Source organism: Buteo buteo, chromosome 15, assembly GCF_964188355.1.
Source record: "Buteo buteo chromosome 15, bButBut1.hap1.1, whole genome shotgun sequence".
Classification (NCBI taxonomy): domain Eukaryota; kingdom Metazoa; phylum Chordata; class Aves; order Accipitriformes; family Accipitridae; genus Buteo; species Buteo buteo.
In genome coordinates this window covers 9328705-9356283 of record NC_134185.1, presented here as the reverse complement: position 1 = coordinate 9356283, position 27579 = coordinate 9328705, and the positions used below count along the sequence as shown (strand labels likewise).

The window sequence follows — 27579 nt, the reverse complement described above, 5'->3', positions numbered from 1 at the left end:
AAACCAAACATTTATACAGTAAAATACAGAAAGCAGATTGCACAAGTCACATTAACTCGGTCAGATGGCATGGGTAAAAATGCCTGAGATTCACCTACATACAACTTCTACTCAGTCTTCCCCAAAGTGAACTGCTGCTGAAGAACACACATAACTTTTTTCAACTTCAAATGTTTTGTGGTTTAAAAAGTTAGGTTGTTTTTAAGTCTTTCAATGCTTGCACCACACAGGGGATAAAACTGGCTTTAAAGAAACACATAGAAACCATGGCCATTGGCATTACTGTTAACACATCACTAGTGTGTTTCCGTATTTTGGAAAAAGTGATGTATGATTTTTTTTACTCTGTATTTTATGGTAGGTACTGCTTCTCTTGGCTCCTAGCTTCCCACCCCAAAATGCTGCACTCTAATCCTGTTCCAGATTAATCTGTCATCTGTACCACCTATCACATGATCCAAGACATTAATTAAAAAGTAGAATTGAATTGAGCCCTCATGGAGTTTACTTGAAACACACATTAAGTGAACCCTATATAATTATTTTACAAGGGCAGTTGTTCAAATCCTGTGCACGTACCAAGTTTGCTTACGAGACTGCCTGCTGAGCTGGTGTCAAAAGCCTCACAAAAATCAAGCTGTATCTTATAAATGAGGCCACTTGCTCTGCCAGAGAGAGCAATTACATTGGCTTAAGACGATCTGCCTCGAGACAGCCTTCTCGATGCTTTCTGTCACTTCGTTATTTTCTAGAGACCGGCAGGCTGGCTGTTCAACTATTTGCTTTCGAGTCCTCCTGGAGGTGTTGTCTTGCCAGAAACCCACCCTACTTCTTCACCGCTGCCCACGCTGCTCCCCTCGTGAAGACTGACAGAAAAGGGCACTGAAACACCTCAGCTCTCTCCGCTTCGCCTGCCCCCTCCCCATTATTTCCAGCCCCTTTCCTCGCCCACGACACGACGTGCGTGGCCGCCACCTCCCACCTGCGGCGGCCATTTTGATTTAACCCTCGCACGCCGCGGGACAGCCCGTCATGCCAGGCCACGCCCACCAGGCTCGCCCCGCCCCCTGCACCCCTTTAGCCACCTGACCCAGCCTGTCAGTCAATCCGGGCTCCGCCGTGGGGGGGCGGAGCCGAGGCGGCAGTGGCAGCCAATCGGCGTGCGAGGTGCGGCGGCGCCGCGGCCAATCGGCTGCTTGCTTCTTCGGGGGTGCGGCGGCTGCTGTCCCTGCGCCCCGCCGTGAGCCGCTGGCATCGGCCGTCGCCGCCTGAGGTGTCGCGGTAGCCGCAGCGGCCTGGCCCTGCCCCTGCCCCGGTGTCACTGAGGATGAGCTCCCGCGCTGCCCAGCGCCCGTCCCGCCCTGCCCGCCTGAGTCCATTCATCTAGCGACTGGTGAGGGGCGGGCCGCGACCTGCTGATGTGTCCGGAGGGGGAGCCGGGCCTGGGGGAAGGGCAGTGTCACGGCTGGCCCCGCGGAGGGGACGGGACGGGACCGGACGGCAGCGGTGGGCGGCTGTAGGAATGGGGAGAGCCCCAGGCAGGAGAGCCAGGGAGGGTAAAGGGCAGCCGGCCACGTAGGATGGGAGGGGACCGGTTTCGAGGCGGAAGAAGAGTGGCTCGGCCGCCTCTTTTGATAAGTCTTTTCTGTCGCTCGTCGCTTCCCGGCTACGTGGACATGAGTAGAGGGAGTTAAAATGGTCAGCTTCCCCGCCCCCGTGTGCCCCTGGCCTGTGGCTGGCTCTTTGGAACGCTTCAGACCTTCCCCCCCCTCGACACTGGCAGCAGCCTCTGCCAGGTTTCCTTAGCTGGAGATTCCCGGGAAGCCTGTCGTGTTTCTGGCCTTCTTGGTGATACTTGTCTGTGGCTTTTGGTAGCAGCTCACAGCGTTGCTGGCTTTGAGCAGCAGCGTAAGCACCAGAGAGCTGAAATCTCGTAGTTAGCTTAAAAGGATATTTCTGTGCAGTCTTCTTAGGGGCCAACAACCTGATCTCTGAAATCGGCCTCTTGTTTTTTTGCTGACGTGGTCAGTGTAGTTGTCTGTCTTCATGGAAACTGACCACAATTTGCGGTTTACAAAAAAAAAAAATAGTTTCCCAACAACATCAGATGTGGGTACTTCTTAATAGTACTGTACTGAAAGTTCAGAGCTCATTCAGAAAAGTCAGCTTTTCCTAAGACTTCATGTATTTATCAGGTACAGTGTTAAGTGTGCTGAAATTCTAGAACACATTCGTGGATCATTGCTCTTGACTTATCTTCGGGTTAGGTGTTTCAATAATAAAATCTAGACCAAGATCCCAGTGTATCATGGAAATGCCTGTAACTGCACTCACTGGTACTTTTGTCTATACCACTTTATGTTTTAATTTTTTGGACAGTGTTAGGTTATTAAATGTAAGTAGTTTTGACTATTTCTAGGTAAGCCAAGCACAGTATTTCATAGTTTACTGTTTATGTACTATGATTCCTGACTAATAGATCTGCTCTGACGCATTGTAGCTGAATTTAGCTACCAATGGTACTTTGGTGTTTTTTTGACAGATGTGTCTGCCTTTAATTGGTAGTGCTTGTTAGCACTGTTAGGAACAAATGGATTAGAGTTGCTGGATCACTGAATGTCTCATCCTGATAAGGATTATGCTGTTGTTGCTGTGAAGGCAGTAGTTGTAGAAAGTCTGGGGAGGACCTCTAAAGATTGCCTGCACCAGGGGCGTACCTGTGCCAAGCTGTGGCACAGAGGGCCCTGTGCAGTAAATGAAGCAGCTTGGATCTGCCATGGCCCAGGGGACATATTGGGCATGGTGGAACGTGGTGTTTTTTAAAGCAAGTTTGTTTTCCTCCATAGCTTTATTTCTAGGCAGGTCACGTTTATTTAAAACTTGAAAGGGTTGCTTGTCTAGCCCATTTTGAGAGTCTAGCGTTCAGTTTATCATTTGAAGGTGCTTCCTGACATACAATCTTAATCTTTTAGGAAATTTGAACAAATGACTACTTATCCCATTGTCAGGGGTAAAATGGACTAGTGTTTTGATTTTTCTTCTTTATGTAGTAGCTGCCTTATTCAGAGGCTCTGGGTGGTCTGTAGAAACTACAGGTGAAGGAGAAAATAGATCCAATTTGCTCAGCCTGTACTCATGTGTTGTTTTGTAAACCTTCTGAATCTTAGTTGCTCTTTCCAAAGTTTTCTTCTATTTACCTACTTCTGTTAAAACTTGATATCTGAACTAGAGGCAGCCCTCTGCCTGATGTTTTGTGTATTGAGAAGAGCAGAACCCCTGCTTTCTGTTCCTTGTATTGCAGTGCTCCTGTAATATAGTCAAGAAGAAACTATTTTTTTAAAAGGCTCTGGGAATTTCTGACTGCCAAACCACTTTAAGCTGCTGCATGGCTTAGATTTTACCCTTTTTTTTCCCTTGTATATTCAATCATACCCCCCCCCCCCCCCCCAAATATATTGTGTATTCAAATAACATGGTTCAAGGGGTTGAAAAGCCTGGACTAATGTGCAGGGAGTTTCTGAACAAGTCAAACTCTCTGCAGATATGTAGTCTTCTGAGTAGATATTAGTAGTCTAGCTGTTCTTTAAAGCCTTGGACAATGTGCTGCTTATAGCTGAAGGGTGTGTTTGCTGTTCTTTATCTGGGAATTCATCTGTGTTTCCTTTGAGGATATGTTGCTTAATGCCAGTGCTACGTTTATTATATTACTACCCAGCTTCAATGTCAGAGTCTAAACTACTACTTTAATATGTATTAGTGAAAGTTGCCTTTAGGTAAGACTACAGCCAACAAAAAATCCCAGAAAATCAGTAATGTGGTAGCAACTTCCAATGGCTTTAATTCTGTAAGCTTTAGATTTGTGTTTTTTTATTATATTATTATTTTTTATTAGCTTACTAATCAAGTAGTCTGCATGGTGAAGTTTGTTTTGGGTACAAATATTTTCAGGATTTCCACGCTGTTATGGTTACAGGTCTTTTGTAATGTTATGAAACAAGTGTGAATGGATCAACTTGGAGAATATTATTAAATGTCAGCATGCTTGTTTAAAAAACAAGCCCCCTTGCGCTAGACCCTGGAAATCTTTAAGAACTCACAATACCCTTATAAGGATGGACTTAGCCTTCCGGAAATGTATGGTATTGCCAGTAATAACTCTCTTCATTTAGCAACTTGCTATCAAAAGGAAGAGGAAATGAATTTTGCATCTTCTGAAAAGCCATATTGTTTACACTGTTGGTTTGTTTGTTTTTTTGTTTTTTGTTTTTTTTTAAGGAGGCATATTAGGATTCACAAGGAAAACTCTAGGCTTCTTTATATGGAAAATAGAAACCATTATTTAGTTCCCTTTTACTCTGAGGGGAAGAGCTGAGTGGGAGGGCTCTACCTACTCACTTCCAGGAGGCAAGATGCCACAAACACTGTCTTGCTACTTAGGAATTGCTTCCAAGTTGGTTGTAATCTTTTAAATTTTCCTGGGCTGTGAACATGTATAATAAGTAGCTCATGTCTCTAAGGGAAAATTTAGAAATCTGCTTGCTGCTGAAATAAAACATCTTTGGGATACTCTGAATGCTGCTCCAATTCCTCCATTTTTTGTCACTTTTTTCTATAATGAAAATATTAATTAGGAATCAATTTTAAAAAGAATTTGAATTCCAAATGATACCTATTGTATCATAAAAATGTTTGAGAGATTATAATATTATTTAGCTATTTATGTCTTTTAATAATTACAGCATTAGGAAGACACTGGTATTATAACATGAATACCATTAGTGCTGAGAAGCCTACAGAAATAGCTGCAAAAAAAAGCTGCAAATAAAATCAGAAGGGCACTGTATTCTAGACATTTCAATTCACAGTTTAAAAAGTGCTGGTGCTGTTCCTGTTTAGTGCTTATTTTAGGTGCTGATCTTTCAGCTGGGACTCCATATACTAGAAATAAGCATAAAGGTTTTCACACAGACATGAGCATCAATTCACAATTTTAAAGTTTTAAGGTTTCACTTAAGGACCTCCTTTGTATTTAAAAATAGTCAGATCTGATTATTAACCCTTTTCAGATATTGTAATAATGTGATAGCATGTGTTACTGGTGTGCCAGTCTTTAATGTGGAGGGGTGAAAACTTGATCTACAGCCTTCTGTCTCGAAACTCAAGGTGTATATATCAATGTACTAATATAGTATCTAGTGTTGTAATGTTTATAGTAAAGGAGGGTTGGGTTAGAATGACTTGCGAAGAAATAATTCGGCAGAGTCAGTTTTCACATAGCTGCAGTAAATGTCACCATGATGGAGTTAGTGTGAGGTAGGCAGGGTTGTATATCTATAAAGTAGCAGACTTTATTCTTTTAACGTGTGGTTTGTTGTTCACAGTATTTTGGTGTTTGGTGAGGCTAGAGCTCAGGTGGTATAAAGAAGTTTTTCTCTGGCCTCTCTGTTCCTTTCTTGTAATGGCACAAGTTTCTTTGGAACCAGGATTTAATTTCTTCTGACTCATTTTCTCATGCAATTCAGTGTCTTAAATAGGTGTGTACCTCCACAAGGGAAGGTATGGCATGGGGGCACGGCAGGACTGCTTCCTTGGGTGGTGGTGCCATTTCATACTAGTTTACCTAACAGATTTATTTATGACTTTTATTTAATGACTTCCTTGAGTAATTTTTCTTTATGTTCTTTTTATTTTTACTTTTCTTTCTTTGTAGCACTAACAGCAATGTCTTAACAATGAATTATATCTAAGGTGTGCTTTACAAAGTGTAAAATTCATACTTCGTCCACAACATAATTTTATTGCCTAGTGGCATATTGATGAAATGTGACAAATTGGTTTGAGGATAATAGCACTTCTGATGTTTTTCATGTAGATCTCCAACTATTTTTTTAAAAATGATTGCTATTTAGAAGGGTGTTTGATGCACTGGCAATCTTGAATCTGCTGATAGCAGTGACCTGTCACACTTTGATTCCTTGGAGCAGCAAGTCAGGCTGTGTTCTTGAAACTAGAGCTTTTTTTCAAGCTTGTGACAGTGATTCACTTTTCTTTATAGTTTGAGACTTTAGAGAAGGTGAAAGGAGAAGAATCCACACAATTATATGTTAAATTTCTTGTTTTACTGCAGAAGTTTGTAAGTTGGTTGTAAAATGGCCTGTAGAGTGAACTGAAGCTTGCTGTGACAAATGTGAGCTAAACAGTTGTGGTCAATTTTGGTCTCTGAAATATTTCTGAATGTTACTTCTGGTCAGGGATGAGGGACTAAATTGTAGCAAATAAAACCTACTTTTTTCATTTTCTTCATTTGCTTGCTGTTTGAAGTTGTTTTGAAGGTACATACTGAAAAACTTCTGTTCTGTAGATTTCCATTCCAAGTATTTAATCCCTTCTGAATGATGTGGAAAAGGAAGTGTTGAAGACTTTGTTGTGAGATGTTTAAATGAATACTCTTGAGTTAGAAATGTTTTTTTTTCTTGAAAGTTTAGATGCCATTACTAATGTTTGCTCTAAACTGATTGCTTTCAGCTTGGTGGCAATCTTGGTGATAATTCTTGAAATAGGAGGAGGATGGGGATTTCTGTTTTCTTTTCCAAACAAAATCATCTTTCCCTGACATGTCTTTGCAGATAGAGACATTAACAGAATATGGTTATACATTCAGTGCCTGAAAAGCAATGGAAGCTAACCTCAACAGGCTTTTTTGAGGGGGGGGGTGGAGGCCAAGGAGTGGAGTGTGCACATTTGTAATGACTGCTGAGCTGGAAAGATAGCAGGGTGGGGTTTTTTTGTGTGTGTGTGTTTGTTTGTTTTGTTGTTTGTTGTGTCGTCTCCCCCTCCCCCTGCCCCCTAATGATTTATTAACATTTTTAGTTTTATTTATTCAGCTTTTGGGATGGCAGTATCCAGCTTCTTTTGGAATATTTTACTCATGGGTAGAACAACTTTAAACTATGGTGTGCATAGCAAGCAGAAACATCAAGGAGTGTAACACGTGACTGATTACTACTTCACTTGATTTGCAACTTATGCTTGAAAGATTGAAGTGTGAAGGTTTTTTGGACTGAATAGTAGTTCACATTAAATTAGGGAGTGTATCAGTGATGTATATAGTTCACTTTTTCTGTTTTAGATGGGTTTATATGTGATTTTTACACTGCAGTCTGCGCTTCGTGTACTGTAACCCTTTTAAATATAACTGCACGCGTCTAAAGGGCTAGATGAGTGCTTCTGTTAGGTCTTCTTTACTTTGAGAAAGTGGATGCTAGAGAAAGATGGATATGCTGAAGATAAGTATGCACAGATAAGCAGAAAGACTGTATGCCCCAGACTATGAATATCTTCTCATGAAAAGATATTGTAACTTTGCTTCCTTTTCCCTCTTCTTCCTCCCTTACCCTTTCCAACCTAGACCTTTGCTTCTTCCTGCCTATTTCAGGAGCTTTACACCTTACCCCTGCATGAGTGCTAACATCCTGAATTCACATTTCTTGTACAAGTTGCTTTGCTTCGCTCTGTTGCCATCCTTCCTCTCACCTTTGTCAGCAGCTCCAGGAGTGGTGGAGAGGAGCCTTCATGTTGATTCTGCAGAAGAGACTTAGTAGGGAGATGGGTAGGCATTCAGGCCAGGGAAGAGAAAGGGAGGTGTAATCCTTTTTGGCAGTGGCTGAGGGAAACTGTGGTGGTCCCTCCCTCCTTCTAGGTGTGACTGACAAAGCTACTGTCAGCCAAGTTAGCCAAGGTGTACTCAACAGCTGTGGGGATTTCTTGGTGGGTGGTTTTGTGGGTTTTTTTGTTTGTTTGTTTGCTTGGGTGTTTTTTTTGTTTTGTTTTGTTTTTCTTCCCCAGCAGTCTTTTAGTTCAGTTCTTGTTCTGATCACAAAGTAGTGATATAATTAGACAATAAACTATCAGGGTCCTAAGGATGCTAAGGCTGGGAAAGCAAGCTTTTTTTTTCTTCATATGATTTTTTGGATCCAGTTCACCACATAACCTCAAAGATTTATGTCAAGGAAAGGGAGGAGCTGCCTTTGGAGGCTGGGGTGTGGAAGGGAGTCATGGGTTTTTAAACTGACTCAATGCCTGAGTATAAGCTCAGATGGTATGGGGCAGGTCAGTTAACTCTTGCCACGTTGTTCATGTACTTGCAAGCGCTAGTTTGATATGCCTTTAAATTGGTACGGTTGCTGGGGAACAGAATTTTTGTTTACTAATCTATTTTGGTTTGTTCTCTTTCAGGTCTCCCTTGCAATTATGGAGTTTTAGAAGAATAAGGTAGTGTGGAGGGGGAATCCCCCTCTGCACACTTGAGGTAGTTCACTTTTGGAATTTTCTATGGACAAGAATATTTGTTATATAAGATGGTGAAATAAGACTTCTAAAAATATATATTTATAAATATTTATTTGGATCAAGTGCCAAACAGCAGTACAAAGATTTCTAATGGCAGCTCAATAAAACTGGATTTACATCCTTGGAATTACAAATTTTTTAAGGCACTGTGTTGTGTACTGAATTGGAGTGCCTTGATACACTTAAGGGTTGTTCCCCTTAAGGAGAGGAGCAGCTTTAGAAGTGAAGATGAGTTCTCTCATGCCAGACTGCACTTCGAAGTGTCGATCTCTACAGCATGCTTTGGATGTTATTTCTGTAGTAACCAGAGGAAGTGAAGGCCAGATCAAGGCCTTTCTCTCTTCTTACTGCTACAATGCTGCAACTATAAAGGATGCCTTTGGTAGAAACGTTATACATCTTGCTTCGTCTTGTGGCAAAAAAGGTGTGCTAGACTGGTTGGCTGAGACCAAAGGAGTAGATCTCTTGGCAAAAGACAAAGAATCTGGGTGGACAGCTTTGCACAGAAGTATATTTTATGGATACATTGATTGTGTTTTGTCATTACTGAAGGTAAGTGATTTGCAACTGTAGTTTTCTTCAGTATCTACAATTTTTAGAGTTGTATTGGTTATGCAAAAGTGGGTTTTTAAACTTGACTGAAAGCCTGTTGAGGGTTGTCTTAATACTGTGTTTAGGTCACAGTGCATTGATTTACTTGAAGGTTGTCTCTGTGTTCATAAAAGATGTCTGCCTTTGCCTGTGCAGAAATCAGCACTGAGTAAGATCCCTGATGAATTGTGGTCTTCTCTGAAGACTGGTTTGTGTGGATGGTATCAGGGTCAGGATCTTAAAAGTGGAAAGTGATCAGACTAAAGATACTCTAAAAATAGACTCTTAGGTAATTATACCAATTAGTGTTTTTAGAGAACATAAAATAATGAAAGCTTAAGTGGAGTTATAATTAGAAATGAATCTTACATTGGAGAGATAAGCACTTCAAGATATGGAGCATTTTATTAAGCAAATCCCCATTTCATTCATATTTTAACCAGGGCTTTTGCTCAGTTCCCCTTGTTCCTTTCTTGCAATTGGTGTTTCTTCCCTACCACTTAGCAAGTTGTGTATATTTTTGTTTGCTCTTCCTTCTGTTCCTCCTGTCCAAGTACAGCAAAGGGAAGAGCTACATATGGTTGAGATGTTCAGCGTCCCTTTAACCACATGAGAAAATGAAATGTTTGTGATTCAGGGTTACTTAAAAGCAAACCTTTTAAGGCAGAGAATTTTCCATTTTGAGTTCAGCCTTTTTAAATTGCAGTGACTAACCATTTGTAAATATAAAACTCTCTGCTTTCAACAAGATTTTAAGAAAAATGGTTGTGGATCCAGTATTTTTTTAATTCTTAAAGGTCTGATAACTGTTAAATATATATTTCATGTGCTGTACCCTTTCATAGTGAGGAGGTTTTCATTAAACTTAACAAAAGTAGGTGTTTGTATGAGAATTGCACATGATTCTGTTCTCTATAAAACTAGAAACTGTGTATGTGATGTATGAAAAAGTAATCGGTCTTCTAGTGTGTGTGTATATGTCTGTATCTTTGATATTTGCTTGCAGGAGGCCTGTACAGGTTTCCCCAGTCGTATTTTCTGTCAGTTGCATAAATGAGTGAGATTTTTCTGATAGCTAGCTCTGCTGATTTTCTTCTAAGAAGCAGAATGAAACCACTCACGGAGAGTGCTCTGCCTCCCAGTTCCTTAACTGAAGTCTTTCTGCTGTACTGCCTTATAAAAAGGATATGTTCTTAAAGTATTAGAGCAACAACAGGAAGGGATTATAGAGTAGAATTACGAAATAGCTGAGCTAGAAAGAGATCTCTGAAAGTTGTCTAGTCCAACCCCCATGCTCGAGCAAGGTCAGCTAGAGCATGTTGCCTAGGGCTGTCGAGTTGGATTTTGAACAGCGACTCAAGACATCTCGGTTCCAATGTTTTAATACCAGTGCAGTAAAAATGGGGTTTAGGTTTAAACAGAATTTCTTATATTTCAATTTGTGTGCATTACCACTTGTCCTGCCACTGGATATCACTGCGATCCCCACCCCTTACCTCCTATCAGGTATGTATTATACATGTTGGTAAGACTCTCCCCCCTCCCCCCTCAACCTTCTCTAAGCTAAGCATCCCAGTTCGCAGCCTCTACTTATTATGTCAGATGCCTCAGTCATTATTTTCATGGTCTTTTGGTGGACTTGCACCTGTATGTCCATGTCTGTCTTGTACTGGGGAGTTCAGACCTGAACCCAGCTCTCCAGCTGTGGCTTGCCAGTGCTGAGTAATGCCTGCTGGCAACACTCCCACAGCAGCCCTGGATGCTTTCACGGCTCTTAGCTGTGAGGACACATTAATGGCTTGTGGTCAACTGCTTGTCCACCAGGAGCCCCAGGTCCTTTTCTGCCAAGCTGCTTTCCAGCCAGTTGGCCTCCAGCTGTGTTGGTACGCTGGGTTATTCCTCTCCAGGGCCAGGATTTGAATTTCCCTTTGTTGAACGTCATGAGGTTCCTCTCAGCCCATTGCTCCAGCCTGTCAAGGTCCCTCTGAATGGCAGCACAACCCTCTGGCTTATCAGCTGCTCCTCCTGGACTTGTTTCATTATCAGCTTTGCTGAGGGTGTACTCTGTCCTGTCGTCTGGTCATCACTGAAATTGTTAAACAGTACTGGGCCCAGAATCTACCTCTGGGGTACTCAGCTAGTGTGGATGACAGACTTCTGTTGTGGGCTGGAGGCAGTTATGACTTATTCTCAGATTGTACCTGACTACAAGTTTTGCCACTCAGCAATTGGGTTTTGTTTTTACAAATTCGGACCATGTGAATATCACTGCAGCCTCTGTTCTGCTTGTAAATGAGTTACACAACTGTCAAAGAGAAGAATATCCAGCTACCTGTTAAATCATAAAAATAGGTCAGTCTTTCTGTCATATAGTGAATTAGTATCAACACTGTTGCTAGTACGGTTGCCTTTATAATTTGGAGAATGTATGTTGTTGTTCTTCTGGCTAGTGTTTTTCCAAATGAAGTTGTGGGTTAAAATCCCTACTGCAGATGTGGCTAGCTGTCCTTCTGTCATGCTTGAATGAATTGTGCTCCCTTGATTTTTGTATTTCATGTGTTTACCTCTTAAGTGTGATATTCTCTACGGTTTTCCTTTATATTAGTCAAGAGCTGCGATATGTGGGTACAGCTGTATTATGCATTAGGTTCTGCTTGGGGATATCTGCAGTTCTTCACTTCAGGGATGTGACTGATGACATGTGACTTCTTTAAAACCAATGCTGGTGTAGCAGCACTTTTTTGTATTGAGAAAACAGTATTTACAGAGAATATCTACATCTCTCTGAGTTCTAAAGGAATGACCTGTTAATACTCCATGTTTCTGAAGCTTCCCTGCTGCTGTCTTGTCTGTCTGTTCACGTCCTCTTGCCTTTTCTCAGCAACTGTGAACCACTGTTCCCTGTTTGTTTTCAAAGCCATAGTAGATTTTTTTAAATTTTTCTCACTTCTCCAGCTTGTCAAAACTGTTTCTGTAAATATGCCAATGTAAGAAAATGTGTTCTTCAAAGCTGGTAAATGCATTTTTGGTAAATACTTGCACTTCCTAGATGGCAGTGCTTTATCTTCAAGTGTGTTTCCTTTGTGTTTCACTGATTACATCTTATTACTCAATCAGTATTCATACAATAAAATCCCAGTTAATAAATCAACATGATGTATGCGTGGCTGAACAGAATTGCACTGTTTTTTTGAGATTTGCTTACAGTCTACTTGAATCTGAAGATTTTCTTTTATCAATATTAAACTTCATTTAAAGATTTGTTAGGAGTTAAAATTAACTTCTGTTCTTCTATTCCACTCCTCTCCTTCTCTTTCAGCATGGCGTTAGTCTGTACATTCAAGATAAAGAAGGCTTATCAGCCCTGGATCTTGTGATGAAAGATAGGCCAATCCACGTGGTGTTCAAGAAAACTGGTAGGAAATCAAATAGCTTAAATTGTATTTTACAAGGAGATTTGTTTCAACAGTCTATTAATGTATGTACCAGTGCAGACAATGTTTTCTGTATCTGATTAGGACTGTGTAAGTCATGAGATTTCTGAAGACAGGGGGTCACTAATATCATAAGACAGCAGGTGCAGAATGTTGGTAGTAGGCACAGGATGCATGTGTAGCAAAAATGAAGGAATAATGACTGACTTAGAGGTTTAAAAAAAAAAAAAAAAAGCAAGTGATATAATAGGTAACTCAAAGAATTTTTGGACACTCCATCCTTGGAGATACTCAAAACCTGAGAGAACATCATCCTGGGTAACCTTCTCTAGCTGACCCCGCTTTAGCAGAGGTGTTGGACTAGATGGTCTCCAGAGGTGCCTTTCAACCTCAGTTACTCTGTCATTTTTCTCTTTTATCTCAATTCAAGTTGCCAGAGAGACTTCAATGTCTTTGAATTTGATAGAGTAGTTTACATCACTTCTGTGTCTTTTGTGAAGAGAGAGAGTATGTTCCTTAATCTTCAAAATATTTTTTAGACAAGGTAGCTTGATACAAGCTAGTTACAGTCACTCTAAATACTATTTCTCCAAACAGGAAATGAGTATGTAAGAATAACTCTGAGCACACAAGTTTTTCTTTGACAGGGGAGTAGTTTTTCTAGTAGATTTATTTATTTTTGTGCTGTTTTATACTTTTTTACGCCCTTTCTTTCTCCTTTTCTCCATGTCCCCAAGTTCAGTCTTGTTGTACAGTGAAACATGTTCTTTTCAGCTTATTTCCAGTCATTTTAAGTAATTTTGGTTACACAGATACTGAGTTTTGGCTATTTCTAATTTTATCTTGCAAAATATGTTAAAATGCTTTAATCTTTTTAATATTGGTGCAACATGATCAAATATACATTGATTTCAGTTTTTTACTCATCAGAAAATGATGTTCAGATTATCACTGTAACTGAGAGGTTATTTAAAAAATATGAAGTGTTAGTTTTTGGCCACATCTCTGATTTGAAAGTGTTTATGGTTTTCGTACATGACAGCATAATGTTTTTTGGGAAATGCTACTAAATTGAAGCAAAGCATGTATAACCTAAGGTGGTAGTAGTAGTTGTCTTCTGAAAGCATAGCGAGTAAATCTGCTGCTGAGGAATGTTTGCATTTTCCGCAACCGGAAAATATGTATAAGTAATGTTGATCATCTGTACATTATTGTTAAAATATTTTGTCATAGCACCTTACTGCTCATAAGAATTAATATTTTTAAAGTTCAGTTTTAGGTAAAAAAACAGCTTTCCTCTTAAAATTTTAAATAGAAACAGCAGGAGTTGCTTTTCAAAGTCAGTATGCACAAGACTGGTAAATTTACAAGCTGCAGAGGGAATTTTTTTCATTGCAGATCCCACAGAAGTCTACACCTGGGGAAACAATATAAATTTTACTTTGGGTCATGGTGGTCAACAGGGTAAACATCATCCTGAATTGGTGGACCTTTTTCCTCGGAATGGCGTGTATATCAAACAGGTATTCCTAATGTATTACATAGGCCCCTTTCTCGGTGAACTTGGGAGGGGTGTGTGAGGGGGAAGAAGTATCGAAGACGTTACCAAGTTGTGAAAATTTGCATGGAAGAAAAAAGTTGGGTCTGTGTTTTTTTTCTGTTGTGTTTGGTTTTGGTGTTTTGTTCCCTCCTCCCTGCCCCATCTCTTTTTCTTTCTTCCTAGTTATTTCTCAGCAAGCAGTTTCCATTGATCTGGCAAGCAGCTTAGAGCAGCTAAGGAGTACTAGAGTAGGCCTGCTGTATTATACTTTTGCTGCTTTCTGCTCTTGCCCCGCCCCAATCACCCTCAGTGAAATTGTGGTTCTCTATTTTGGTGGGGAGAAATTTTTTTTTTTTTTTTAAATATGGTTTACCTTGTATATATGGCTGGTATATCATTAAATAAGTTCAGAGTTTCTGAGTTCCTGTGCAACTCCCATACTGAATGGAAGTGGGGCAATGAATCTGCTTGATACATGTTGAATTAAAATTCTTCTTATGTTGAAAGCAGCATGTGCTGTTAAGCATGCTTCTGTAGCAGTAGTTTTGTCCCTGATAACTTCTTGGGACTTCAGTTTAAGAAAGTTTGAAAGTTTAAAGTACCACTTGAACAAGCATTCAGGGCAGACAATCTGTGCTGCAGTCTTTTAACATGTTTCCTTCAGCTTTTCTGAGGCAGTGTTGTTGCCCTTAAAACTCAATCTTTTGAGCTTCTGTTAGGCTGTAGGGCCATGCTTGAACTTATTTTAATAAATACAAACTGTAGGTCTCTTCAGGTAGGTTAAAGCAGTACAGAATAAATTTAAAGGAAATATTTTGTGTTCCTTGTGTCTTGATTTGGCAGACCTGTGCTTTAATGCTAGTATCTTACTCATATTTTTACGAACAGATCTTTATTAAAGCTGAACTTCTTTATGATGTAGGTTTGGCAGGTGTTTTCAGATTATCCAAGAAAATTCATTTGTCCTGTAGTGCCTCCTCCCTACCCCTTTTTTTCCCTTTTTCTTTCAGGTGGTACTCTGCAAATTCCACTCTGTGTTCCTTTCCCACAAAGGTCAAGTTTATACATGTGGGCATGGACAAGGAGGACGCTTGGGTCATGGTGATGAACAAACATGCCTGGTATGCTGTCTTATGCTATCTCGTGTAGTCTAGCATGATGTTTCTTTTATTTCAAACAGCAAGTCTAAAAAGTGAATTAGAATTTCTGTGAGTGTACTTTCAAAATGAGTTTGCTGTTGATTTCAAACAAACCCCCTTGCTCCTCAACAAATAACAGAAAAAATCCTCTCCAGTACTACTAGTGAGGTGGCAGAGAGCAGAAGAATGTACATTTAAATATATTTTAATCTAAGATAGCTAGATACTGTGGTCAAACTTCTGTGTTATGGCTGACTTGTTTTAAAGGCTAGCTGATACCAGATAAGTGGAAATAAATGTTGTTTGGCTGGGCTGGCTTCTTAAATATGTTTGTGATGCCGTCTGATGAGTGTCAAGCCTGGCACAAAGGAAACAGCAGTACCGTGGAGCTGTAGTGGCATGAAAAGTGATGGTAGGGTTGCTTCTGACTAGACTTGCACAGCTATTAAGTGAAAACTCGCCTATCATTTTCATTGGAATAGTACGTTGTTGCAATATGCAGAAACGAAATTTGGGAAGACTAAGGTATGATGACAATACAATTCTTAGACTTTAGTATCTTATCCTGTGCACTCTACCTGGTAGTGTGCATTTAGGTTGCAGCACAATAATTTTTTAAAATTTCTAATATCAAGTATCTGGTAGAACTTGGTATTATGTTGCTGGATGTTATAGTGAAGACTGGAGCTCAATTCTTAATGCTTTTTTATAAAAAATGTGGTTCTGTGAAATCAGAATTTTTTTGCAAATTGCTGTTTTGAAATTGGGATGTTATCCAGTTAAACAAAGGAGAACTTACATTAGAGTGCATGAAGAGTCAAAGATACAGAACTGTTTCCTTATTCTGTGGAATTTTCTTAGGATTATCCTGGGTTTTGGAGGGAGAAATCTTTATTGCTTGTGGTAATTTAAAAAGAAAAACAAAAGAGGTAATAGTTAATGTTTGTCCAGCTGTCCTGAAGATATAGTTTCCAACCTAATTTCAGAGCAGGTAGTTTAAAAATCATCTCCCCTGATAGCAGAGAACGCATTTCAAATGAACGTAGTTTATCTTACTGCATTGGATGTGGTAGTTATGTTAATGAGTGTATTGTATGTTCAAATGCATTTTCATCTCTAGATCAGTATTTGGTCATGACTTTCTGTTGGTGTAACTTTAGTTTCATAGATGGTCATTGGCTAATATCAAACCAGTATATTTTTATATCAATATATTTTTTTCTTGTTCAGGTTCCAAGACTTGTGGAAGGCTTAGCTAGCCATCAGTGCTCCCAGATAGCTGCAGCTAAGGATCATACTGTTGTTCTAACAGAAGATGGATATGTTTACACATTTGGTTTAAATACTTTCCATCAGTTGGGTATTCTTCCTCCTCCTCCTAACTGCAGTGTTCCTAGACAGGTAAAAATAACATCAGTCAATGCATCGTTGGTTTTTATTTTGGTTTGTGGTTTTTTTTTTTTTTTTTTTTTTTTTTTTGTGTAACAAAGTAAAATGTGAAGATTGTGGAAATAACTTTAAAACTTTTTCAGGACAATAAAGTCAAATGTGAGCTCAGATAAAATCTTGATTCTGTGTTGTTATACATCTCAATCTTAAATACTTAACTGTGTCCTGATAAACATCTTAGTTTGTAACCTGAACTGTACCAAAGTTTGTAGTGCTAGGTATGATACAAGGTACAATAGCCAAAAGCCTTTTCTTCCCCAAATTGTTCTGTAGCTGAAATGACTTAAAAGTAATAGGTATGTGTTACTTGAGATTCATGCTCTTTATTCCTTTTGAATCACTGGATGATGGATCTCAGGGTTTGATAGTTGTGTCCTTTGCTGGAAACACTGTTGATTCTGGAGTCATAATGCTTTGGGAAAAACAGCGACAGGGAAGAGAGGGTATGGGCATCAGCAACTTGACTGTATTTCTATGCTCAATCTCGTAACTTTTTCTAATTTATGAAAGAGTTACATTACCTTTTATTGAAAGGAAGCTTCATGTGGAGTAGAACAACATTGTACTACCAGTGTTATAAAAGTAGGAAAGAATAATTGGCCAAAGTGCAACAGGATAGCATTTTGGGGTACAATGGGATGCTCTTCAGTAGTGTAATGACAGCAGTATTTGCTTTGATCTTCATCATCTTGATCTGGAAAATCAAGTTAAATTTGGTGGAATTAGTAGTATAGTGTTCTGCAGTGTGTTTAGGGCATTAGGACTTCCAAGCTGAAACTTTTCAGCTGACACTTTTGCAGCACCTGAATCTTCTTTGGCTGTCTTACACATGTCCTGTGCAGTCTTGTTCAACATCTTACCTATGAAGACAGCTTAAGAAGATTTGATTCTAGTTCTGATTAGATAATGTAAAAATTTTACTTCTTTTTGTCACTAGTGCAATAATGCACCACTTGACAAACTTCTGAAATAATCCTGTCTTAATAGACTGTATGTGGATTGATAGCAGTGCTTCATCCTTAATGACTTTAGGAGTTAAATGTTGTCAGAAGTTTGTACATGTGAAATTCACCTGTTGCTGCTTAATATTAAGATGTACTTTGGGTTTGTGCTTAGGTTCAGGCAAAAAACCTGAAAGGTAGAATGGTGATTGGAGTGGCTGCAGGCAGATTCCATACAGTGCTATGGACTAAGGAAGCAGTGTATACCATGGGGCTGAATGGCGGCCAACTAGGTAAGGTAGAAGTGTTCTGAAAGTAAAACCCAGCCATTAAAAGATGTTACTCGTACTAAAGCTGTCATCTGCTTCTTACAACAGAAGCCTGGTTAAAGCTTTCTCTTCTCTCTCTCTGTTTTTTTTTTGTTTGGTTTTTTTTGGGGTTTTTTTTTGTTTTTTTTTTGTTTTTGTTTTGTGTTTTTTGGGTTTTTTTTTGTGTTTTTTGGGGTTTTTTTGTGGTTTTTGGGTTTTTTTTGTGGTTTTTGGGTTTTTTTTGTGGTTTTTGGGTTTTTTTTGTGGTTTTTGGTTGTTTTTTTTTAAAAAAACTCAGTCTGATGACATTATCCCTTCACACTTCTTTTGAAGAATATTTTTTCATTACCGCCAGTCACTTTCACATTTTGAGTTGATGGGAGCTAGTCAGGCTTAGCTCTGTTATTTGAACTCTGTAATTCTTTTGCCTTCCATGTATCTTGTGTGGTCCTGCTACTGAAGACTTTCAGGAAACAGAATGTGCTGTTTGTGTTGCAAATTACCCCAAGGCATGCTTGTCTCCTTCCAGCAGTCTGGCTAGTACTGCCCTGAATAAATTACAAACTAGCATTCAGCTCTCTTGCCTATGTCCTTTCACCAGGAGCTGTAAAGATGCTACTGATAACTTTTTCCATACTAACTTTGTAAACTGAAATGCTTGCCCACATCTAGAATTTTTTCAACAACGCCATTACCAGAATCTTCACTTAACTCAGTATTATTCTGAAGTCAAGAAAGAACCTAATAAAAATGTATTGCCAACTAGTGAACTTCTTGATTTGTTGTATGAATGGGATATTTTAATTGCTTTTGTCTTTTTTGATAAACAGGTATTGCAATGTTGGTTTGGATTTGCATTTCCGCAGTTCTGTATCTGTGTGCAAACAAAACTGTTAGCTAGCTCTGATACTTACAGTTAATCTGCATCAGTTCTGGCATCAGGTTCAGACACTTTTTTGTGTTCCTATTTAAGATTGCAAAGGTATGTGAAAAAACTTGTCTTTGTCAGAGAAGTATCTTACTAGTGAATATTTTGTTTGTTTTTGGTCTTTTTTACATGTACCCATCACATAAGTTGTTTTTGTGGTTGCTTGTGGTGTTGAGATTATTCTGGTGTGCACATGGCCCAGTGCAGTACCATACAGAGCCAGTAATTGGATGGTAAGCTGTATAGTTGTGTCAGCTGGGCACTATGACAGACCTGTGGTAATAAACCTTGCCTCTTTAAGATGTTTGGGCATAGCACTACACTGTGATATGACAGAGTTGCTTCCAGCTTTAGAGGTAGCTCTGCTGCGTGTTCTGGATATTTGTGCCCTGATCCACTCTGTTATGCAGATACGAATGCACACAGAGCAGGGTTATGTTATGTATGAGATTCTTTGTGTTAGGTTTCTTGATGCTGCAGAGCAGCAATGGCCTGATTATTTATTTATTTATTTTTTAAAATATGTTTTCAGAGACCTTACATTACAGCTCCAGCCTTCTCTGTTGTTTCACATAGCTGCCTGCCTTCATGCTTACGTGCGCTTAGAGTAATTTTTATGACAAGCCTGTTTGGTATCTTCCAGTGGCTGAAATAATCTATATTTATGCCAGTGTGATAGTATTTCTAGTGTCTTGAACTGTACTATGACCAAATGTTCTTTCTTTGGGATCAAAAGCAGTACCACTACAGAGTCTAACAGCATTAAATAGTTTTCCCTGTAGAATATGCCTTGTGTCATATTTTGTGTATCAAATATTGAATGTTTTCTCGTGTTTGTGGTGAACTAACAAGTATGTGTGGTGGGTCTCTTATCTAATTATTTTGAAGATGTATTATCTAACTACCTAAAATATCTTTTAGAATTTAAAGGTTCTTCAAAGTAGTGTAGCAAAGTGTCCTTTAAATGTACAATGTGTGGAATGGCAAATAATGTTTTTGGGGTGTGTTGTATTTTCTAGGTTATCTGCTGGATCCTAATGGAGAAAAATGCGTAACTGCACCTCGCCAAGTTTCTGCTCTACACCACAAAGATATCTCTGTGTCCTTGGTCTCTGCAAGTGATGGCGCTACAGTATGCGTTACTGAAAGAGGAGATATTTATTTACTTGCAGACTATCAGTGCAAAAAGATGGCTTCCAAGTATGTGTTACTTTCCTAATTTGTCATGAAGTACGATAGGTGAAGATTTCACTGTAGACTTATACCTGCAAGCTGTTTTAAAGATTTTTGTGCATAAAGTAGAGAGAATAGAGTGCTCCTGAGTTTTCTTCATTTGCAGTTCTTTCATATAAATGGTGGCTTTTTTGTTTGTTTGTTTATTTGTTTTTGTTATTAGATGAGGGTAAGGTGCCACTCGCTCTTTACCAAAGATATTTAAAAAAAACATACTAAGAGGAAATATTTTGTGCCATAGGTTTAAAAATATTGAAACTGGTATTTTTTGTTCCTCTCTTAGCCTGAACTTGTATAAATGCATCTTGGTAGAGGTGTTAAAGATCTGCTATTCTATTTAGTTATGTTGTTATGATTTTGAATCAGTAATTTGGGGTCTGAATTTCATAATTAATGTGTGGATCTAATATGCTATAGAGGGTAATTTAGGTTGCAAGGGGGACCTTGTGACATCATCTGGACCATATGCTAACACCTGGATGTAAAACCTGTTGAAGAAACTGGGCCTGTGACTCGTAAATTTAGGAAATTATTTGATCCCATTCTCTCTTACTTAGTTTGCAATAACAGATTAGAAGAGGTAATGAGCATTTTTCCCCAGCTAACTCCCAGTTAGCTTTTCAGCTTCACTTCAAATTCTAACTATTTATTGACAGGTTATAGTTTAATGATTATTTTATACTACTTCTACATGGTTGTAAATGAAGGTGCTGGCACTTGGAGAAATTTAATACTATGTACTGCGCTCTTATACTAAGAAACTAAAAAGAGATAATGTGTATGGTTTTGATCAGGTAAAAAACAAACCCCGCCAAAAACCTGAGAAATGGCCTACTGGGATAGGATAGGTCTTCTAATACAAACACCTAAAGGAAATTTATACAACTATAATTTTTGTAATGCTGAAGATCAAAGCTAAATCATATACTGGTTTTCACTTACAGAATTTTATGAAGAACCTGTGGATATGATGTGACTTAAAAGCAAAGCAAAAATTACAATCTACTAATAGTATTTTATTAGCAGTTATGTTAGTAATACCAGTGGGGAGAAACTAAACTTAAGTAATTTTTCAGTGTCACTACCTCAACTATATTTTTTTACTGCTTCTCTAAATGAAAAAGGTAACTCTGTCATAGAAGCAACATAAGTACACAATGAAGAAATACTAATATAACCTTTTGTGTTCTTCCAGACAGCTGAACCTTAAAAAAGTTCTTGTTAATGGGGGATATTTGGAATATAAGGTAGATACCCAGCATCTTAAAGAAAATGGTGGTCAGAAGATTTGCATTCTAGCGCTGGATGAAGCTGGAAGAGTAAGTTGTGTCTCTAGAAATCGTAATTATATAGCAAGCTACATACTGATTAATCAAACTTTAAACATAAGACAGGACAAAATCGTGCATAGAAAATACCCAGTTCATTTCTATATAGCTGATAGTGATTTTTTTTTAGTATTATTATTTTTAAAGGGCTATGCGAAGAATATGGAAGTAATGTACAGTAGTTTATTTTTAAATCTGTGAACATCTAATGGCTTTTCAGTGAATGTGTAAACTTTGTTTTCACATACATAAGTGGTTATATAGTGTACATGGTCTGGTGTTTTGTGTTGTTTTTTTTTTTTTTTTTTGCCCCCTGTCTCTCCACTCACCCCATCTACCCAGTCACCTTTACACCCTTTGCAAGTAGTCTCAGACGTAGTCTCTGAACTTGAATTTTTAGAGCCTTTGGTGAAAAGCAGCTGTTCTGTAGATGAGATGTCCCTTTTATTGTTGGAAAGTTGCAGCTAAACCTGGTGAATGATTTAGTATTTATAGTTAAATGTAGACACTGTGTTTTCTTACAGCTGGAATACTGTGCTGGATTTATTGTTTTCTTCCCTCATTCTTTCATAGAGTAACAGTTTATAGGACCTGTCAAAACACCAGCCTTTTCCAGATCCGATCACTGGGAAATCTAAACCTTCAGTGCCATCTAGTGGTGTTTACAGAAAGGTTTTGTTACTGAAATACTGCCTTAAAGAGTGTTAAAAACTGAGCTTGTATATCAAAATAGGGAGCAGTGTGGGTATTTCCTTTTCTTTCCTTGCATTTAACTTAATTATGTTTTGGGATGATCTTACCTGTTTATTAGGTCATTAGTTGTCTCGGAGATTATAAACTTCCGGTTCAGTATTTCTTGATGTGAGGTTTAGCCTCTAGCATCTGTAATATTGATAGTGCTCTTTCAACATCTTTGTGACACTGCTTTAGCAGTAAGAAACTACTTTTGTCTTCCTGCATCAGTGGAACTGTGTCAACCTACATTTCATATCTTTCCATGCTGAATACTGGCAAATGCTGGGATCTTTAGTGCTTTTAGGCATTATAAATTATTGAGTAAGGAGAGGGATGGGATCTTAATACTTCTGTTTCCTGAATCAATGCTTACTGGTCTGGCTTGATTGTACTTTCTTTGTGGGTACTGTTTAGCCTAGAAAAGAGAAGGCTTAAGGAGGGTCTTATCGATGTATATATATACTTGATGGGAAGATGTAAAGAAAATGGAGCCAGGCTCTTTTCAGTGGTGCCCCATGGCAGCAGAACCAGAGGCAATGGGCACAAAGGAAAGAAAGGAGGCTCTGTCAGAATATCAGGAAGCACTTTTTCACTGTGAGCGTGATTGGGCACTTTCACAGGTTGCCCATGGAGGTTGTGGAGCCTCCATCCTTGGAGATATTCCGAAGCTCTCTGGACATGGTCCTGGGCAACTGTCTTTGGGTGGCCCTGCTTGAGCAGGGGGTTGAACTAGATAACCTCCAGAGGTCCCTTCCAACCTCAACCATTCTGTGATTCTGTAGGGCTGAGAGGGAAAAGGAAATAGGCTACACGAATTCTTTTGTCCCTTCCTTATGTAGGTGTTAACAGACCTGTGCAGGTTCTTCCATGGAGAAGACAAAAGCCCAACTTCAGCACCACTAATGCCACATCTTGGCTTTACCTTGTGTGGGATTGTTGCTTCGTGCTCACTTTTTTCAGATGTCTGCAGTATACCTTGTTGGAGTCCTGCTGTGCATGCAGTTCTTCACATTTCTGTTGAATGTTTTGAAGTTTGTGTTTGGTCATAATCTCCATTCCAAAGCCTTAGCTGGTACAGAGAAACTTGAGATTTTTGTCAAACAATTAACAGAAAATGGTTTAAATATTTGGTGTGCTAGTTTTGAATTTTACCTGATTTATAAGCAAACTGGCTGGACATATCTGTAAATTAAGAACTAGATTAAACTTGTTTCTTTTCTTGATGACACCTTTTGCTGTCCTTATTGAAATGTCAGTAAAAACTCTCCTATAGATGACTGCTGTGAAGATATTAGAATATTCAGAGAAGCTTTTCAAATGCCCTCTATGGGCAAATGGATCTTGATATCATGATAGATTTTCCCTGTTTTACTTGTGGGTTTCTGTGTAACAGATGCTCGTAATACTTTAGGATATAATTTTGAAGAATATCTTTCTCCTTTTATATGCAACTTCGAGATGGCATGTTCTTGTGTTTTAAAAAAGTAGGGTGTACTATGTAACTGCTTTTATATGATATTTATATGATATTTTTCTCTGAAAAAATGGTATTATAGGTGTTTTGCTGGAAGTCATCTAACAACTCCATGAAGCAGTGTCGTTGGGTGTATGGCCGGCAAGTCTTCATGTCCGACGTTGCTTTAAATGGGAACGAAATAATGTTTGTCACGCAGGATGGTGAAGCCTTTACAGGGAAGTGGCTAGAAGAAGGGAAAAAAATCTCAGAAAAGAAAGGTTAGCTGTGATTTCTTAATGGTTTTTAAGTACTTCAAATCAATATAAAAGTTTAATCGACTCTTTACAGTGTCTAACAGTATTATGTGGTGAGTTCGTTCTTTCCTCTGTGGCTGACGGCTGGTAGCATTGACCACTGCTGTTCTCTTTCCTCAGTAATGCTAAGATTTACTTAGTTTGCAGCCTTCAGTTATCCTTCAGGTGGAGACTTCCAGGAAGAAAAGTACTTCTGAAGAGTAATAGTAGTACAAGGGTCCTGTGTAGTGATCTTGTCACATATTAGATGACCAGTCCTAAGAGACTGGCATTGAATAAAAGAATGAGCATGTACTTGCTTGTGCTGCTAAGTCTGTGAAACCTTATGTTTCCCAGACCCTTATCTGGGCATAATACAGGGTCCAGAGCAATTTCCACCTTATTAACTTGGCTCATATTGCTGAGAGTAGGTCCCAACTGATTGTTTTTCTGCAAGGAAGATACCTGTCTACTATAGGACAAGATTTTAATTGAAACTGTCAGCCCTGTTAATGTAGGGGTCTTAAAACTCTATGGATAGAAACGGATTTACTTCCAACCTGGAATGTATTTGAACTTTATAGCTTTACATTGCAGTTCTACTTCCTTTGATACTGAGATTCCATCTTTAGTTGTATCAGTCCATTTTTGCATTCTTTCACAGCAAAAATCTTTCCTCTGTTGCTCAATCCAGAGTTGAATACTAGTTTTACTCTGTTGCTACTTCCTTTTATTCTACACATCTGTCTAATTGATGTTAATCACTGATTTGTAATGAATGAGAGCCGTTTTTTTTGAAAGGTTTTAATGAATGTGGTGAACGGTGTGTATGTATTCAGTTATCCAGTTCTTGAAAAATAATCCAGTATTCAGAGAATATCACATTTTTTCAATAGTATTTTATTAGTTTGAGTATAATTTAAACTGATATAATATGAAGTCTGAAGGCAATTGTATTGTATCTGCTGTAATTGATATGACAGGAAAAGCAAACAATGTTGCACTGCTGTACACTGATGCACAGCTTGTTTTATTCCACAAGAGGTCGCATTGAATGTTAGATGGAGTGTTTTCCCTTACATGAAGTGGCAAAACACTTCCACAAGAAGTTCTGGATAAAAACTCTCCTATATGTAATGTAAAGTCTTATTGTTAAAACATCTTCCTGCATTTCAGTTAAGTGAGCTGAAATCTTCAGCATAATTTAGCCTTATTCAGTGACTCAGTGACTCCATCAATGGACTTAGAGAAATCATAAATCTTGCTGTTTTGTTGTATCAGTTGCATTTTAATTAGCTGGACCTTTCTGTGTTTTGGGGGTTTTTTTTCCAATCTTTTTTTTGTTTTAGCAGAACTTGTATCAAACCTTCAGAATTCTTCATGTGATGTGTCTTGTGAACATGATACAAACAGTGTGTATGAAAGAATTCGACTTCAGAAGCTTACTTTTGTCCACCGAGCTGTTAGTATTGCCACTGATCCTAATGGTTGCAATTTTGCTGTTTTACAGTCAGATCCTAAAACAAGGTATATTTAAAATACCAACAACTGTAATTTTTCTCTTTTTTTTGTGTGTGATTGCAATTAAATCATTCTGCTTTTCAAAACCATTTTTTGGCTCATACAGGAGACACAGTAAATGTGGTTTTCCATACTGCTAGAGAATAGCACTTGTTAGTAAACACTGTGTTGAAGTTACCCAAAGACCTCAGCTTATATATTTGCATAATTAGTATAGATAGTGTTGATGTTTTATCTAAAGTGTTTAATGCAAGCATTTGCGCTGTATTTCTTAACACACTCTGAGCTCTAAATACTGTGGAAATTCACCCCTTTGGTGATCACCAATAATCAGCTTTCAAATAAAAGTGAAAACTGGATCTTTCTTTCTTTGGAAAAAACGTTTCAGGTAAAATGAGTAAGTAGAGCGCTGAACCATGTTCCTTGCGCTCTCATAATGGTTTCCAATATATCTGATAAGTAAATATTAGCTTTTTTTCCTTACTGCTTTGGATTGTAATATGAAATACAGCAAACATTTCTGTGTTTTCTTGTTGGAAAAATAAGATGAAGATAAGATAGTTCTGATAATACATATTTATTGGCTACATTATAAAGACAAAATACTATATTTTATATTCTGAAGCTAGACAGATCTTACATATATGGTTTAATTGCCTAAGTACCATATTATTAGTTCTTTTTATAAAGAATAGGACAAGAAATGTTGAGTAGTCCAGCAATGTAAGAAAAAACCCAAACAAACCCAATGGAAACAACCTCATCCTCTTCATTAAACATACTGTGTAAAATTTTGTGGAGCTTGTAAATAGTGGTTTTTTTTGATGGATTTCATTTTGTTCTAGTCTCTATGAAATTCCAAGTGTGTCATTATCAAGTTTTGGAGAGGATTTTGGCAAACTGTTAGATGAAACAGATGAAATGGACAGCATCCATGATGTGACTTTTCAGATTGGCACAAGAACTTACCCCGTGCACAAATACATCTTGGCTGTACGCTCTGACTTCTTCAAGAAGCTGTTTGTTTCCAGTGACAACCAGCTAGACGCTCCAGACATCTACCGTAAAGACGAAGATGCTGTTGGATGTGATCTTTATGTAATAGAGAAAGTTCATCCAGATCTGTTCGCATACCTTCTGCAGTTCATATACACTGATACTTGTGATCTTTTGACTCATGGTTATAAACCAAAAATCCTGCATAAAGGAAAATCAGAAGAATATCAAGATACTTTAATTTCTAACCTGAGCAAAATGAGTTTTGATGAAAATGTTAATGGAAAGTCTGCATATGAGATTTATAGAAATAATCAAGTGCAAGTTATAAATGAAAAACAGAAGAGCAAATCTAAAAAAGGCAAAGTTTCTGGTGAAGAAGCTAACCTCATAAAAATGTTGCAGAGTGCTGCAAAGAAGTTTGGACTCAGCAATTTAAGTGGAAGGTAGGTGAAAGGAAATGCATTTATATTCTGGCAAGCTCTTCACGGAGTGTTTTTATCTAAGGTGGTCTAACTTTAGGTGATATTAAAGTAGAAGGCTATTTGGGGTTGATAAGTTTGCCTTTTTTTCTTGTTTTATTGTTTGTAAGTATAAAAGCTTACAGCACACACCATGTCATCTCTTTAAAGCAACATCAGTTTGTTCTGATGCTCTTCACTAAGAGATAGCATGTATGACCTTCTCGATATATCAGAAGCAGACTTTCTTAGTATGATTATGTACGTAAAGCATCATTTTTCAATAGGCTTCTATATGATGGAAATGTGCTGTTGGCCCTTACTGTGTCCTAGAACCTCTTGGACATTTGTATTTAAAACATCTGTCCTGTGCATCTTTTAAGGCATGAGCTCTCTGAGACTTATCTGATGTAAATCATCTGACTTTCCAGAATGACTGTCATAAAACATCATACTTGCTTTGTTAGAGACAGCTGATCTAATTGAGTTTTAGTCCTGTGAATTTCTAGTCTGTGGTCCATAGTCTACAGTTTTTCTATAGGCAGTGGACAGTAGTGTAAAACAACACAAAGCAAAGTTAAATTCTTGTGTAACTGATGCATTTTTAATGTTATGTGGTGAAACTAATGGAATTGAGACCAAATGTCTCTGTAGAACTGTATTACTGGGTTGCGTGTGTTTTTTTTGTTTTTTTTTTTCTGCTTTTGTCTTTTCCTTTCAAAGGAGGGAGTGAGCTTTTTCAGGGCAGTTTTCTTCACTGTGTTTTTTGCAAATGCCAAAGTTAATCAGCAAAGATGTGAAACTGCTGCTAAAATTGAGTTCCCAAGTAAAATCTCCATGCTAGAGCACTTTCCCTTTGAAAGCACATTGGTTTGTA

The 27579-nt window shown here is 38.4% G+C and overlaps 1 protein-coding gene across 4 annotated transcripts in view; it reads left to right on the top strand.

Annotated features, from left to right (window-relative positions):
- The first annotated feature begins 1220 nt into the window (after positions 1-1220).
- IBTK (inhibitor of Bruton tyrosine kinase) overlaps positions 1221-27579 on the top strand; it is a 62555-nt gene continuing 36196 nt past the window's right edge. For 3 of the 4 annotated variants that reach the window (XM_075046499.1, XM_075046497.1, XM_075046500.1), the window contains exons 1-12: positions 1221-1393; positions 8236-8901; positions 12260-12356; positions 13773-13897; positions 14925-15035; positions 16284-16454; positions 17619-17736; positions 19699-19879; positions 21108-21231; positions 23532-23709; positions 25074-25251; positions 26091-26687. In XM_075046499.1, coding sequence (XP_074902600.1) covers positions 8578-8901; positions 12260-12356; positions 13773-13897; positions 14925-15035; positions 16284-16454; positions 17619-17736; positions 19699-19879; positions 21108-21231; positions 23532-23709; positions 25074-25251; positions 26091-26687 — 2204 coding nt within the window. In that variant the 5' untranslated portion in view covers positions 1221-1393; positions 8236-8577. The remainder of the gene's footprint in view (positions 1394-8235; positions 8902-12259; positions 12357-13772; positions 13898-14924; positions 15036-16283; positions 16455-17618; positions 17737-19698; positions 19880-21107; positions 21232-23531; positions 23710-25073; positions 25252-26090; positions 26688-27579) is intronic. The other variant, XM_075046498.1, reaches the window with a different exon arrangement.